The following is a 14,204-nucleotide window of genomic DNA, read 5'->3' on the forward strand; positions in this document are numbered from 1 at the left end:
GATAGATGATTAGTAGAAGATAGAAAATAGAAGAAACGTCATTAGAAGATGATTAGAGTCCGGATTAGTTAAACGATCGCCACGTGGTGGGCGGTTAGCTAAATAAAAAAAGCGAGACGAGAATATAAAAAAGGGGAGGCGGGGGGAGCCGTCGGATGGGAGATCGGAGGGTGGGGGGGGAGGGGAGGAGGGGGGGATCTGGGCCGTTGAAAGGGAGATCGGACGGTGGGGAGGGGAGGGAAGATTAGGGTTAGGGAGGGGGGATATATAAACGGGAAGGCCTTCGTTTTCATTAGAAGTTTGTAGCCAATATTTGCAGGTTTTCTGCTTCTAAAGCTCTTGGGAAGCTCTTCGTCTTCGTCCCCGGCTTCGGTTCATCTTCATCTTCTTCCAGGTTTGAAATCTTCTCTCTGCTTGTTTTCTTCCCGTTCCTCGCTTCTTCCTCTGATTGATTCATCGTTTTCTTCCTTCTTTCGCCTCCTTTCCTGCTTCCTTCGCTCTTTTCCTTCCCGCCTCGTGGCCCTCTCCTCTCTGCTTTGCTTTTTCCTTCCCCCCATTGGCTTCCTCTTTGATTTGCCCCCTCTCGGAGCTTGATTGCTGCGGGAAGCCGCACCTTTAAGCTTCCACTCCTGACTCTTGACTCCTCCGATCCACCTGCCTCTTCCTTCTCGGATTTGTTCCTCGTCGACAATGGTTTCGTTGCTGTGATCTTCCTGCTTTCTTCCATCTTGCCGCTTCGTGCTGTCCTCTTTGCTGTACGATTTGACTCGTCCGTTACGTTAAGGTGCACCTAATGAAAGAGCTGATCCGTCGTCCAGTTTGAGCATTCCATCCATTGCCGATTGTAGTTCAATTGTGTCTACTTCGATTGTTCTTCGTGTCAATGTCTTCTAGTTCTTCACCTATTGTCCGCTCTACTTGCGCGAGATGTTGAGTACACGGATCTTCGGTATTGAGTTCTTCTGTTATGTTGCAGACATGGGAAAGGAAAAGGTGCACATCAACATTGTTGTGATCGGACATGTCGACTCCGGCAAGTCCACCACGACTGGTCATCTGATCTACAAGCTGGGAGGAATTGACAAGCGTGTGATTGAGAGGTTTGAGAAGGAGGCCGCTGAAATGAACAAGAGGTCTTTCAAATACGCTTGGGTTCTCGACAAGCTTAAAGCTGAGCGTGAGCGTGGTATCACCATCGATATCGCACTTTGGAAGTTTGAGACCACCAAATACTATTGCACTGTCATCGACGCACCTGGTCACCGTGATTTTATCAAGAACATGATCACGGGAACATCCCAGGTGCGTTAGTGATGCCTATCTGTACTCGCCTTTTTTTGCAATGTTGACTTGAAAGTATCGGTCGATTGATCCCGGATGTTATTGGAGCAGGCTGATTGTGCTGTTCTTATCATTGATTCAACCACTGGTGGGTTCGAAGCTGGTATCTCCAAGGATGGCCAAACTCGCGAGCATGCACTCCTTGCGTTTACCCTGGGGGTGAAGCAAATGATTTGTTGCTGCAACAAGGTAACGGAGTCGATGACTATTTTCTCTTTACGATTATGGTTTGTTTTGATATAACTCAGCGTTTTTGAGTTTGTAATTTACTCTTATGTATCAACAGATGGACGCTACGACTCCAAAGTATTCAAAGGCCCGATACGATGAAATCACCAAGGAGGTCTCTGCATATTTGAAAAAAGTCGGTTACAATCCCGAAAAAATTCCTTTCGTCCCAATTTCTGGATTTGAAGGTGACAACATGATCGAGAGGTCTGCCAATCTGGATTGGTACAAGGGCCCTACACTCCTTGATGCCCTTGACATGATTTCAGAGCCGAAGAGGCCCTCTGACAAGCCTCTGCGGCTTCCTCTTCAGGACGTTTACAAGATTGGTGGCATTGGAACTGTGCCTGTAGGTAGAGTGGAGACTGGTGTAATCAAACCTGGTATGCTTGTGACTTTCTCTCCAACTGGGCTAACCACTGAGGTCAAGTCCGTTGAAATGCATCACGAAGCGCTTCTGGAAGCCCTGCCTGGTGACAATGTTGGGTTTAATGTGAAGAATGTGGCTGTAAAGGATCTCAAGCGTGGTTATGTGGCCTCCGACTCCAAGAACGACCCTGCCAAGGAGGCTGCCAGCTTCACAGCTCAGGTTATTATCATGAATCACCCTGGGCAGATTGGCAATGGTTATGCTCCCGTGCTGGACTGTCACACTTCTCACATTGCTGTGAAGTTTGCTGAGATCCTGACCAAGATTGATCGACGCTCTGGTAAAGAGCTGGAAAAAGAGCCCAAGTTCTTGAAGAACGGTGATGCTGGTTTCGTGAAGATGATTCCCACAAAGCCAATGACTGTGGAAACGTTTGCAGAGTATCCTCCTCTGGGCCGTTTTGCAGTACGTGACATGCGTCAGACGGTGGCTGTTGGAGTTATCAAGGCAGTTGATAAGAAGGAACCAACAGGGGCCAAGATCACTAAGGCAGCAATCAAGAAAAAATGAATTGTGCAGGTTCTTGTGCCTGTTTTGCGTATTATAGGACTATGTTTCTTTGTAGTTTGTGTTTGGGAGGTGCGGATGCTTTTATCTAGGGTCCTGCAGAATTGGGTGTTGGACAGACGGTGGCAAGGCTTAATAAGGGTTCCTGTACTCACCCAAGTTTTGTAGTATGGTGTTTAGTTTTTGCGATTTCCTTTTATGAAGACCCTTGCAAACATTGTTTGCTAGGGGCTGTAACGGATTTTCTTATAAGTTAGATCATGTGCGGATGCTTTTACTTGAGTCCTATAGACTCGGGTGTTTGCTTAGTAAGAGTTCATGTACTCGCCCAAGTTTTGTAGGATGGTGTTTAAAATTTGCAATTTCCTTTTATGAAGACTCAATCTTTGCAGATTTTCTTTATGTGTGATAATGTACAGAATTTTGTTACTGCAGTCTGCTTTTGATAATCTGGAAGCTAGCAAATCTTTACCTTTTTGACTATCAAATGTGGACCAATGCAAAAATATGTTGGCTTGCCATCATCCATGGAGCAGAAATTTCCTTGACTTAACTCCTAGTATCTGATTTACGCCTATGACCACGTTTAATGCTCTGTAGCATTGAAGCAGTAACCTCCCTATATTCAAAGCGGTAGCTTCAATTGAAGGGTCTGATATTTTGTTAATGGATTGTTCATAGTTGGATTCGTCCATTTTGTTTGATCTTGGCGCCATAATCTCAGTATTTTTTTTGGTAGAAATTCCGATGTCAAAACACAGTAGACCTTTCATCAAGTTATCAGCAGGCTTACAACTGATTTAATATGTAATTTACTAATGCACCTAATAGCTCCTTCGACCACCAAAACTCAATTAATTTCTCTCGCCCTTCCCCTTTTGACTCATTAACCTACTAACTCTCCCAGAATTAATGCATCTGCTCTCTTCCTCCTCCAGCTGCCTTCCTCCACTCTTCCTCCCACTGCGCTGCGCCCACTTCTTTTCCCTCCTTACTCCCCTTCTCTGCTCCCTGTCTCCTCCCCTTTCCTCTTCCTCCTTCCCTACCCCTTTGCCCCCTCCTTCCCACTCCTCTCCCCCCCCTTGTCTTGGTGAGGGATTCACAGCCCCCCCACCCCGCTTGGATTGTTGTCTCCTTTTGCTCCCCCTTCTCTTATACCTACGTGCCAAACTTGGATTATCGTCTCCTTTTGCTCCCCCTTCTCTTATACCTATGTGCCAGGCAGATTCGGTGGCTTCTTCTATGGCTTTTAGAAGAAGCCTTCATAATCTCCTCAAATTGTTAATTTAATTATATAATCTCCTTAAATCGTTAATTTACCCCCCCCCCCCCCCCCCCTCCCAAAAAAACTGTGAAATGATTTGAAATTTTCCCACGGGGGCCCTTATTTAGACCCATCACACAATGCATACTAGTTATGTAGACCCATAGTCACAGTATCACCTAAACTAGTTCTACTTCATCAATTAAGTAAACTCATTACATTAAGTGGAGAGTCCATAGTAAACTTTGGTGCAGCTTCAAAGTACGTACAAAATTATGTTGACCATGATTAACACGTGTATGGGCTGAGGACTTGTTGCCCACTCTTATGGCCAGTTTTTGTAAGGGTCTAACCCCCTTTCTTTTTTTCCTTTGATACAATCGGCCGATTCATTTTATAAGAAAAACGTGTATGTCCCCTTGTAACTAGTGAGATGATGTCAAAAAATGGTCCCCTAGAGAACTTTTGTTATAAGGATCTAACCCCCCCTTTTTATTTCCTTCAATACAATCGGCCGGTTAATTTAAAAAAAAAATGTGTATGTCCCTTGTCAAAATATGTTCACCTAGAGAACTTTTGTTCAAATAGTTCCCTCCTAGGTTTTGATTTACTTTTAAGTCCCTTCTAGTTTCTTTTGGTTTTCTAGACTTTTCTAGCTTACTACCTCGCATTCCCTTGACAATGCTAGAAATATGGTTTTGCTATCAATTGCGCATAGGCAGGATCCTCCACCACCTCAAGAATTATTTTTTGCCTCCACGTGGAGGGTATCGAGAGTGCCCACAACCAAAGTTAGAGCTCTATTGGACAACCTAGAGGTCAATCCCTCAATGCATTGAGCAGCATTTGTGTTTTCAACAACTGAGGGGGAGGCAGTGAGGACAAGCAGACGCTAGATGGTAACGAGTGGGAGGTTAGGCCAGGGGGTGGCGTGGAACAATATGGGTGGGGGGGTTGAGGCAAGCGGGCAATATGGGAGAAGTATGGCGTCTTCGCAACAACGCGACAACGACAATGATGGTAGGTGTGCAATGTTACTTGAATTCAATTTGTTTATTTCACTTTAGGTAGGTTAGTTGAGTTCTCAATCTAATTGCTAAATATTGCACTTAGCATTAGCTTGATTAACGATTAATATGAAATTTGAAGTTCTTAATTGAATAGGTCTCTTTCATGGCGTCTTTTAACACAAAAATAGAAAAATGTTGGTTGAAGTGTTATGCTTGTTGGAGCCATGGATTGGGAGCTATGGGTTTTACAAGAACATGTACTCGAAGGGTGTTGACAACCTAGCCCTTACACATGTGAGATTACATGATTGCAGATTGCTTATGTAAAAGGACATGTCCTTTAACCCATTTGGTTGGTGGAGTATACATGACCATGCCTACATTTGACTTGCCCCCTCAGCATGGGCATTCGTTCATGGTGTGTCCCATACCCAGACAGTGTAATGGTGTGGTTTGAGTACTTTCCGAGGAGTGAAATATGTAGGAATAGATAGTGTAAGTATCCATAGTATTGAGTATGAGCCAACGAATTAAATTGAGTGTATCTCTTTCTCCTCGAGGAGGCATTCCCAAATCTACGAATACATGCACAATCTTGTATAGAGCAGCATGACCCGTTTGCGGCAATTTAGAGACCCGCTTCGTTGGGTCTCCAAGCTAGGATCATATGTTGCTTTTAATTTCGAGGAATAAAATTAAGGATGTTTAGTTGTAGAAATTGATTTTTCTAGCATTGCCTCTCTCTCTCTCATGCCTTTAACTTTAAAATTCAAGAAATTTCATTTGAGTAATAATTAAAATGCCTTTAATTCAATTGAACTGCAAACTGAAGAAAGACAATTGAATGTGATTCACACATACCAAAAAGAAATAAAATTTGATAAGTAAATGTATCTCACACATTTATTTCTTTACACATGCACTTATTTCTTTACTCACATGTATGCTTTCCCAATTATGAATTATTCTTTTATGTCTTCCCTGTATACTCTCTTTTTAACCACCCCACAAACCAAGCCCACTAATCCTCCCATATCTCCTCTAAGCCTATTTCAACCCATGCACTCATTCTCTCCTTACTCCACTTGTGACTTTAACTTTTTTTAAATTATCAAAGAATCCATATGGTTGTGTATTTCTAGGTAAAGCGATAACAAGCCGGGGAAAACATACATTACCTATCTACCCAAGCGTAACATGATGTTCTAATACCTAGTTTGTTTGGATGGTGGTAGGTAAGTGTACCCTGACCTCGGAACCTAGACTGTCTGAGGATTCAACATCTTTTTTTAATATTGTATTTGTCAAACTCCACATTATTAAAAATTCTTAATTTTGGTTGAAATTTTTGCAAACTTTAGTTGTTGCATTTTTCAACTTAGGTGTCTTAAACATTTTTTCCTTATTTGTTTTCCTTTTTTTACTTTTTATCCAATGGATGGAATTAATTCTATGGATCAATTATTGATGGGACTTTTTAATCTAAACATACACTTTGATTTCCCAACTAGCCTTTGGTCGGGGCTAGTGCCATCATACAATTAATTCACACCCATTAGATAATTCTTTAGCATGGATAATCCCTAGTCATTTTGTGATCTGCCTTATTTTTTACTAACTTTTAGCATCTATTTTGTAGAAGTGGTTTACGCATTTACTATTGGCATCATTTTTTCATTTTGACACTTATCATATAGATCCACTTTTATTCACTTATTATTAGTAGGTGGGCAGTAAGTTTAACATGTTGGTCTTACTCCCCACCATGTGATCTTACCCTTTGGGTTTGGGGTGGGCCACACACACACACACACACACACACACACACACACACACACACACATGTATGTTTCCCCAGCTATGAATTATTCTTTTATGTATCCCCGATGAAAAATCCCCTTCACTCTCTTTTTAACCACCCCACACACCAAGCCCACTGATCCTCCCATATCTCCTCTAAGCCCATCTCAACACACACACACACACACACACACACACATACACATACACACACACACACATGTATGTTTCCCCAGCTATGAATTATTCTTTTATGTACCCCCCGTGAAATATCCCCTTTACACTCTTTTTAACCACCCCACACACCAAGCCCACTAATCCTCCCATATCTCCTCTAAGCCCATCTCAACCCATGCACTCATTCGCTCCTTACTCCACTTGTGACTTAAACTTTACTTGTGACTTCAACTTTTTTTTCATTATCTAAGAATCCATATGGTTGTCTATATTCCTAGATAAAGTGATAATAAGCCACGAAAAACTGGCATTACCTGTCTACTCGAACATAACTATGATGTTCTAACATCTAGTTTGTTTGGATGGTGGCAGGTAAGTGGACCCTGACCTTGGAAACTGAACTGCTTGAGGACATCTTTTTCCAATATTGTGTTTGTCAAACTCAATATTATTAAAAATTCTTAATTTTGGTCGAATTTTTTGCAAACTTTAGTTACATTTTTCAACTTAGATGTCTCAACCATTTTTTCCTTATATGTTTTCCTTTTTAAAATTTTTACCCAATTGATGAAATTAATTGTATGGTTCAATTATTGATGGCACTTTTTAATCTATACACACACACTTACTTCTTGACTATGATTTCACACACAATCTAGTTTAGAAGGGAGCTTTGTATCTAGAGATACACACACACTTTCGCACTAATGCATGCTCTTTCTTGTTGCTCTCCTAGAAGACTTTCTACTCTAACTTATATAAGGATGAGCATATCCCCCTTCGTCCTTGTCAACCTCATATCTATTCTCCATTGTGTCTTATTTCCTTAAAACTATTTTGCCTTAATTTGCCTTGATGTTTGTAATCTCATCGTTTATTTATGGTACCATCTTTAGCTCACTCTAATTCAAAAACTGAGGGTGGGTATCCATTTAGGTGGTCTTCTTTTTACCATGGGTAAGTATTAATTAATGTGCCTACCACTAGAGACCTAAGAATATGTCCAACTTTACCTTGCTTGGCACTCTAAACCACCTAATAGTACAAGTGGTCCAAGCCTCAAGGCTCGTAGGACAACATATGTATGAGGGTATAGCCAAAGGCTTGTAAAAGATGAGATGACATTCCCTTAAATTCCCTCCTCCTTCTACAAGCGGGCCGCCTAGCTCCCAAAATCCTTTAATGTGGTCAGACAAGGAGGATTTGGAACCCTTTTTTTTACCCTACTATCCAAAGAGCGTTTAATTCAATACCTGCCATGTGTGAAGATATTCCACCAGTGGCCACCTATATTTTTCCATGTGAATTCCCTACCTAAGGCAATACCTAACGGAATCTACTCTCTCATCTACTTCTGCCTTGCGGCCGTGCATGTCCTCTGGCCTTATCGGGTTTTCCTCCTTCTGGTCATCTGTCAACCTCTATCCTCCTTGATTCCCATTTTATGCTCTCCCCTTTCTCCATCTTACAATATCCTAGCCACTTCTCTACCTCCCTGTGATCACCCCATAGCTTTCTTCCAAAGGGATTTCTTGCATCTCTATCTTCTTGATGCTGCAACTTCTTAGCCCCTTTCTCTTCAATTTGACTTGCTGTTCCCCCCTCTTGCCTCCTCTAAAGTCAGATGTCTTTGGCAAACCCATTGCAATCGAGTGAGGTGGTGGAATCATTGGGCATAGGGGGTAAGACCTTCCCAGCTTCTCAAGTATGCCCATTGGACTCATCCTGATCTACCTAGATGAGTATCACAATTGGTCCACACCCCCCTTAAACCAAAATTAATGTTTCCTGCAGATGTTCATGTTTTTCTTGAACTGATGGTTTGAGAAGCTCTATGCTTACATGTTTAACAAGGTCTTGGAGGTCTTATCTGTCGTCTCACAGGTACAATCCAACTAAATGTGGCATGTATCCTTAGTTCAATGTAGCAGCTCATACGAGGTAGCTAATCGACTAAAGACACGCAAAACCCTTGCATTTTTTGCTTTGATTCCCTACACTCAATTGACAGCTTGTTTAACTCAGTAGAATGACCAAGAACATTGGTTGCTCATAATGGGAAATGCCCTCGGTTCAATATGGCAACTCATATAACTCAAAATTGCAGCTCCTGAGATCCATTGTGTAATTTTTTTGGGGCTCCATACGTATGACTTAATGTATCCAGAATGTCTTTTTTGTTTTTTACTTAAGTGTTTCAACTATTAGTCCCCTACATGATGCTTCTCTCAATTGTCTTCCCCTCCCCTTCTCCCATCCTTCCCTCCTCCCATCCTTCCCTCCTGTCATCCTTTTTCATGTAAATGAAAATTTTCTGCAAGATTGTCTTATTTCTCTTGATAGATTGTTGGTGTTACTCTTGATTGTGATAACAAGCAATCGAGGATAACGACACTTGCAGTCCCAAGCTTGAGAATGTGCCCTTTCTAACATATTCTTTTCTTGGATGGATGCATATACCAGTTCTTGACATTGGAGTTCACCTCAATCTAGTCTTCAAAGAGACCTAAGACACTTAACTGTTTACTTTTTACTTCTAGTCCTCGCAGTGTGTATTTTCTGATCATATTATGGGTTTATTTCCATCCTTGTAAAGTCTCAGTTACTGTAATTTTTTGTATTCAACAGAACAGAAATAATGTATTTGGATATTTACACTTACATAATGGCTTAAACCTGCCATCATTTTATTCCAACTCCATATTTTCCTTATTCACTAGAATGATAATAGTATTTTTTGAAAGTTCATCCAACATAGCTTTAGAGAATCCCCCTTCAGCTCTTTTTTATGCCAGGTCAGATCCACTACCTACTCCTAGGAGTGATCTCTTAGGCCTAACACACACACACACACACACACACACACACACACACACACACACACACACACACACACATACATAGACACACACACAGACACACACACACACACAAAATTCAAGAATTTTCATTTGAATAATAATTAAAGTGCCTTTAATTCAATTGAACTTTAAATTGAAGAAAGACAATTGAACGTGATTATAGCATTTAAATGCAAGCAACACACTCCAACCAAAAAAATGCTCTATAAAAGTGTACTTCAAAATATTACATCTGGAAATGGAGTCGCATATTCTCGTATATTCAAACATGCATATCTACATTTGAGAGCTGACACACATATATATATAAAATGTACAAATAAATATAAATTCAAGAAATAAATATAAATATAAACAAATATAAATATAAATATTAAATTCAGAAAATTCCATTTGAACAATAATTAAAATTTCTTTAATTCAATTGAACTTAAAATTGAAGAAAGACAATTGAACATGATTAGTACATTTAAATGCCAACAATACACTCCAACCAAAAAATGATCTATAAAAAAGAAGTACAAAATATTACATAAAAAAATGGAGTCATATATCCGAACATGCAATATCTACATCTGAGAATTGACTCATATATCCAAAGATACATTCACGAACAGAGTCATATCTGAAGGTACAAAATCTGCAATAGTTACACAAACCCCCCTAAGGAAAAAGTCAATGGGATTGTGCCCCACGCCTCCCATGTCTGCTACATCGACAGTGGATATACCACACACTATCAACAATTCGATATGAACCCATGACAGACAAAAACCTATAACTATATGTTGATAAAACCTAACTCATTAGTTGGAGAACTTACTTTCACATATAATGCGCACAAAGGTATCCGTATAGTCTAAATGCACCCCTTCATGGAAAACCTTTGTTCTCACATGTGCTGTGTATCCTAGCTAGCAGACCAAGATGGTTTGCGGTCTAGTGGTCCCATGAACTTGCTGCACAATCAAATCGTAAAATCTCGAGTGGATTCGTTCCCCCAAAGGATGGTTGATGTGGAGATTCTGTGGGGGTTAAAGGTCACTGTGCCTTTACCCCAGTTATGTACAATACTCAAACACATATATAAATGAATGAAAAAGAAGATTAGGGTGGTTCTGCATCCACCAAAAATTGTGTGGCTCTTTGTCTCTCTCTCTCTCCTTCTTCCGTTCTTGCTTCCGTTGAGAGCACTCTCAATTGGTATCAGAGCCCGGGTGATCTAGCTGAGCGTGCGTGAATGCTTGAAGCTCAGCAGCTCTGTGGGAAGAAGGAGAAGCTCTGTGGGAAGCTTTGTGGGCGACTTTACTTGCATCCGAGTGTGCAGAGACCTTGGAGGAACCTTTGGAAAAGTCACTTTGGCTTTGCGAAGTGGTTTTGAGAGCCTATTAAGTGTTTTCAAAGAAAAAGTCATTTTTTGAGCTTTTCCCTGTTCCGTTCGATGACAGAGACTCCGTATTGACTTGTAGAGGCAACTATTGCTTGCTTTTGATCTGTCAGTTCCGGTGGACTCAGGAGGTCCTAAAACTTCTATGTTGCTCATCATTCGCACTCCGGTGGAGTTTACAAATAGCTCTGTTTCAAAAAACGTTTTTCAGCCCGTGTGTTGGACCCAGTGATTGAGACCATGGTTAACTATCTATCCCATTGCGTTCCGGACGCCCAAAAACCCCTACCTATCTGTTCTTGTGCGATTCGGTGGAGGATTTTCAGAGTTATAGATCTCTGTGTATTCGATTTCGTCTCTCTGTTATGCATTTTTCATTCTAAGGTTTTGAAACCTTAGATTTATGCCACATGGCAGTGGATAAGTGTTGACTCCCATTTCTCACTCATCGGTTGGGATTTTGGAGTTCTGGCAGAAGAGATATATTTGCAAATTTTCTTGTTGAGTCCGATTATGCAATGGCACCCATGTTTTGAGGCATCTCAGGTTCTATTTTCAGTAGCGGTCATTACCGTAGGACTATGATTTCTTGAGCATACCTTATGTAAATCACTCAAGTTGCAGTTTGAGTAGTGTGCGCTCATTCGTGGTATGCATTGGGTTGCAGTGGATGATTTATAGGCCATTTGGATGCATTACGGTCCTTATTGGATGCGCTGATAGGCCCAAATTGCCTTGTGGGATGCTATTTTTATGGACGCTTTGCACATGGATGCTATTTTATGTTGAGGGACAGCTTTGACACATTGCAGGTGATGCACTGATAGTGCTATGCTCTCTTGGATGAGATATTATTGATGCATATGCCACTGGACGGTGTTTATGCTTGAGTCATTTGGCACTTATTGGCATTTTCTTTTGGGCCAGATTTGCTCATATGGATGCATAGTATATGCACATGAGTCAGATGCATCTTTTGATGCTTTGAGCTTTGAATTTTAGTGATATTTCACTCTATTGTGGCATACACATTTGGGTGCACCTAGTATTTGGTGTGATTCTCTCTTGCAGGCACTAGCATTTGGGATTTTATTTCATTTGCATCATGGTTGTGGGAACACAGCCGTGTAAACGGCAATGCTTCTATGGCTAGTGATCAAGCCTTTGCTGCTCTGCATAAAAACAAAGGCAAAGGCAAGGTTTCAATTGGTGAACCCCCTCATTCACATGCTTGTCACTCCCATGATGCCTCTTCCATGTCTGAAAAGGAGTTTTTCAGCATTAAAAAGTTTGATGGGACAAACTTTTCTTTGTGGGAAGAACAAATAAGGGATGTGCTTATTCAAAAGAAGCAGATTAAACCCTTGGCAGGGATTGAAGCTAAGCCTGCAAATATGTCTGAGGATGATTGGAATGAGTTGGATGCATTAGCAAAGTCTACTATTAGACTTCATCTTGCAAAGTCAGTTTATTTCACAGTAGTAAATGAGCAGACTACGGAAGATTTGTGGAAGAAACTGTGTGCCACTTATGAGAAGGAAACTGCCTCTAATAAAGTTTACCTCATGAAGAGGTTGTTTGAGCTGCAGATGAAGGAAGGGGTCTCCATTGCTTCTCACTTGAATGAATTCAATATTATTTTCAGCCAGCTTCAGGCTCAAAAGATGAATTTTGATGCGGAGACTAAGGCAATATTTCTCTTATGTTCATTGCCATCCTCATGGGATACCTTCCGTACAGCTGTCAGTAACTCTGCACCTGGTGGAGTACTGAAATTTGATGATGTTGTGGGTAGCTTGTTGGCTGAGGAGATTAGACGGAAGTCTATGGATGGCAACAAGCAGGATGCAGCCTTAAATGTGCAAAGGGGCAGATCACAGTTCAGGGGGAAGTCCCAAGAAAGAGGGAAGTCACGTAGCAAATCTAGGGCACGGAACATTGAGTGTTACCACTGTGGCAAGAAGGGCCATATGAAAAAGGATTGCTACAAGCCGAAAAGAGAGCAAAAGGATAAGAAAAAGAATGCAAATTAGGGTGCAAATCAAAAGGAAGAGAGTCCAAGGGAGGACAAAAGGAAAAGTGAAGATCGAGGAGATCAATGCAATCACACATGATAGTGACAATGACGTTCTCTTCATGTCTAGATTATCTGCAGAGTTGCTTACCACTTCAGATGATGCATATTCCCAGGATTGGATTTTGGATTCTGGTGCTTCATTCCATGTTACTCCTCATAGGGAATGGTTCTCCACTTATGACAGTGGAAAGACAGGTTGTGTGCATCTTGGGAATGACTATGCATGTGACATAGTGGGAGCAGGTGACATAAAGTTTTCTTTTGCAAATGGGTCTGCATTTGTTTTGAAACATGTGAGACATGTGCCTAAGCTGACCAAGAGTCTTATTTCAGTGGGTCAGCTAGATGATGCTGGTTTTCACACCACTTTTGGCTTTCAGAGTTGGAAAATTCAGAAGGGCTCTATGCTTTTGGCCAGGGGTGCCAAATGTGGGACTTTGTATCCCTTACATGTATCATGGGTATTTGATCATGTTGTTGCAATAACCGAGCAGCCAAGCACTTCTTTGTGGCATTGCAGGTTGGGGCACATGAGCCAGAATGGAATGAAACTCTTATGCCGTTTGGGTTATGTACAGCATTTGAGTTTCTCTAATTTTGAATTTTGTGAGCATTGTCTCTATGGGAAGCAAACTAAATCAGCCCATAAAAGAAGGGGAAAGAAAGAGTTTGAAATGCTTGATTTGGTGCATTCAGACGTATGTGGTCCCATGCCTACACGGTCGTTAGGCGGGGCTGAATACTATGTGACATTCATTAGTGATGCAACTAGGAAAGTGTGGGCTTATGCTATAGCTCGGAAGTTTGAAATGCTTGATTTGGTGCATTCAGACGTATGTGGTCCCATGCCTACACGGTCGTTAGGCAGGGCTGAATACTATGTGACATTCATTAGTGATGCAACTAGGAAAGTGTGGGCTTATGCTATAGCTTGGAAGAGTGATGTGTTCCAGGTATTTCAGAAATGGCTGGCCTTGGTTGAGAATCAGTCAGGTAGAACGCTTAAATGCCTATGGACTGACAATGGTGGAGAGTATCTCTCTCATGACTTTCAGCATTTCTGTGATACAGGTGGGATTAAGAGGGAGCTCACATCCCCTCGTACTCCAGAGCAAAATCCAG

The 14,204-nt window shown here is 41.4% G+C and overlaps 1 protein-coding gene across 1 annotated transcript; it reads left to right on the forward strand.

Annotated features, from left to right (window-relative positions):
• Positions 1–300: 300 nt before the first annotated feature.
• On the forward strand, positions 301–2,901 carry LOC147885981 (elongation factor 1-alpha). Its single transcript, XM_087397041.1, has 4 exons — positions 301–394; positions 977–1,302; positions 1,393–1,530; positions 1,628–2,901. Exons 2-4 carry the CDS (start codon positions 979–981, stop codon positions 2,507–2,509), a joined length of 1,344 nt encoding a protein of 447 aa, XP_087253167.1. The 5' UTR covers positions 301–394; positions 977–978; the 3' UTR covers positions 2,510–2,901.
• The last annotated feature ends 11,303 nt before the right edge of the window (positions 2,902–14,204 follow it).

The sequence above is a fragment of the Dipteris shenzhenensis genome, chromosome 25 (genome assembly GCF_047967505.1).
Source record: "Dipteris shenzhenensis isolate YYH24624 ecotype China chromosome 25, Dip_SZ_1.0, whole genome shotgun sequence".
NCBI lineage: Eukaryota > Viridiplantae > Streptophyta > Polypodiopsida > Gleicheniales > Dipteridaceae > Dipteris > Dipteris shenzhenensis.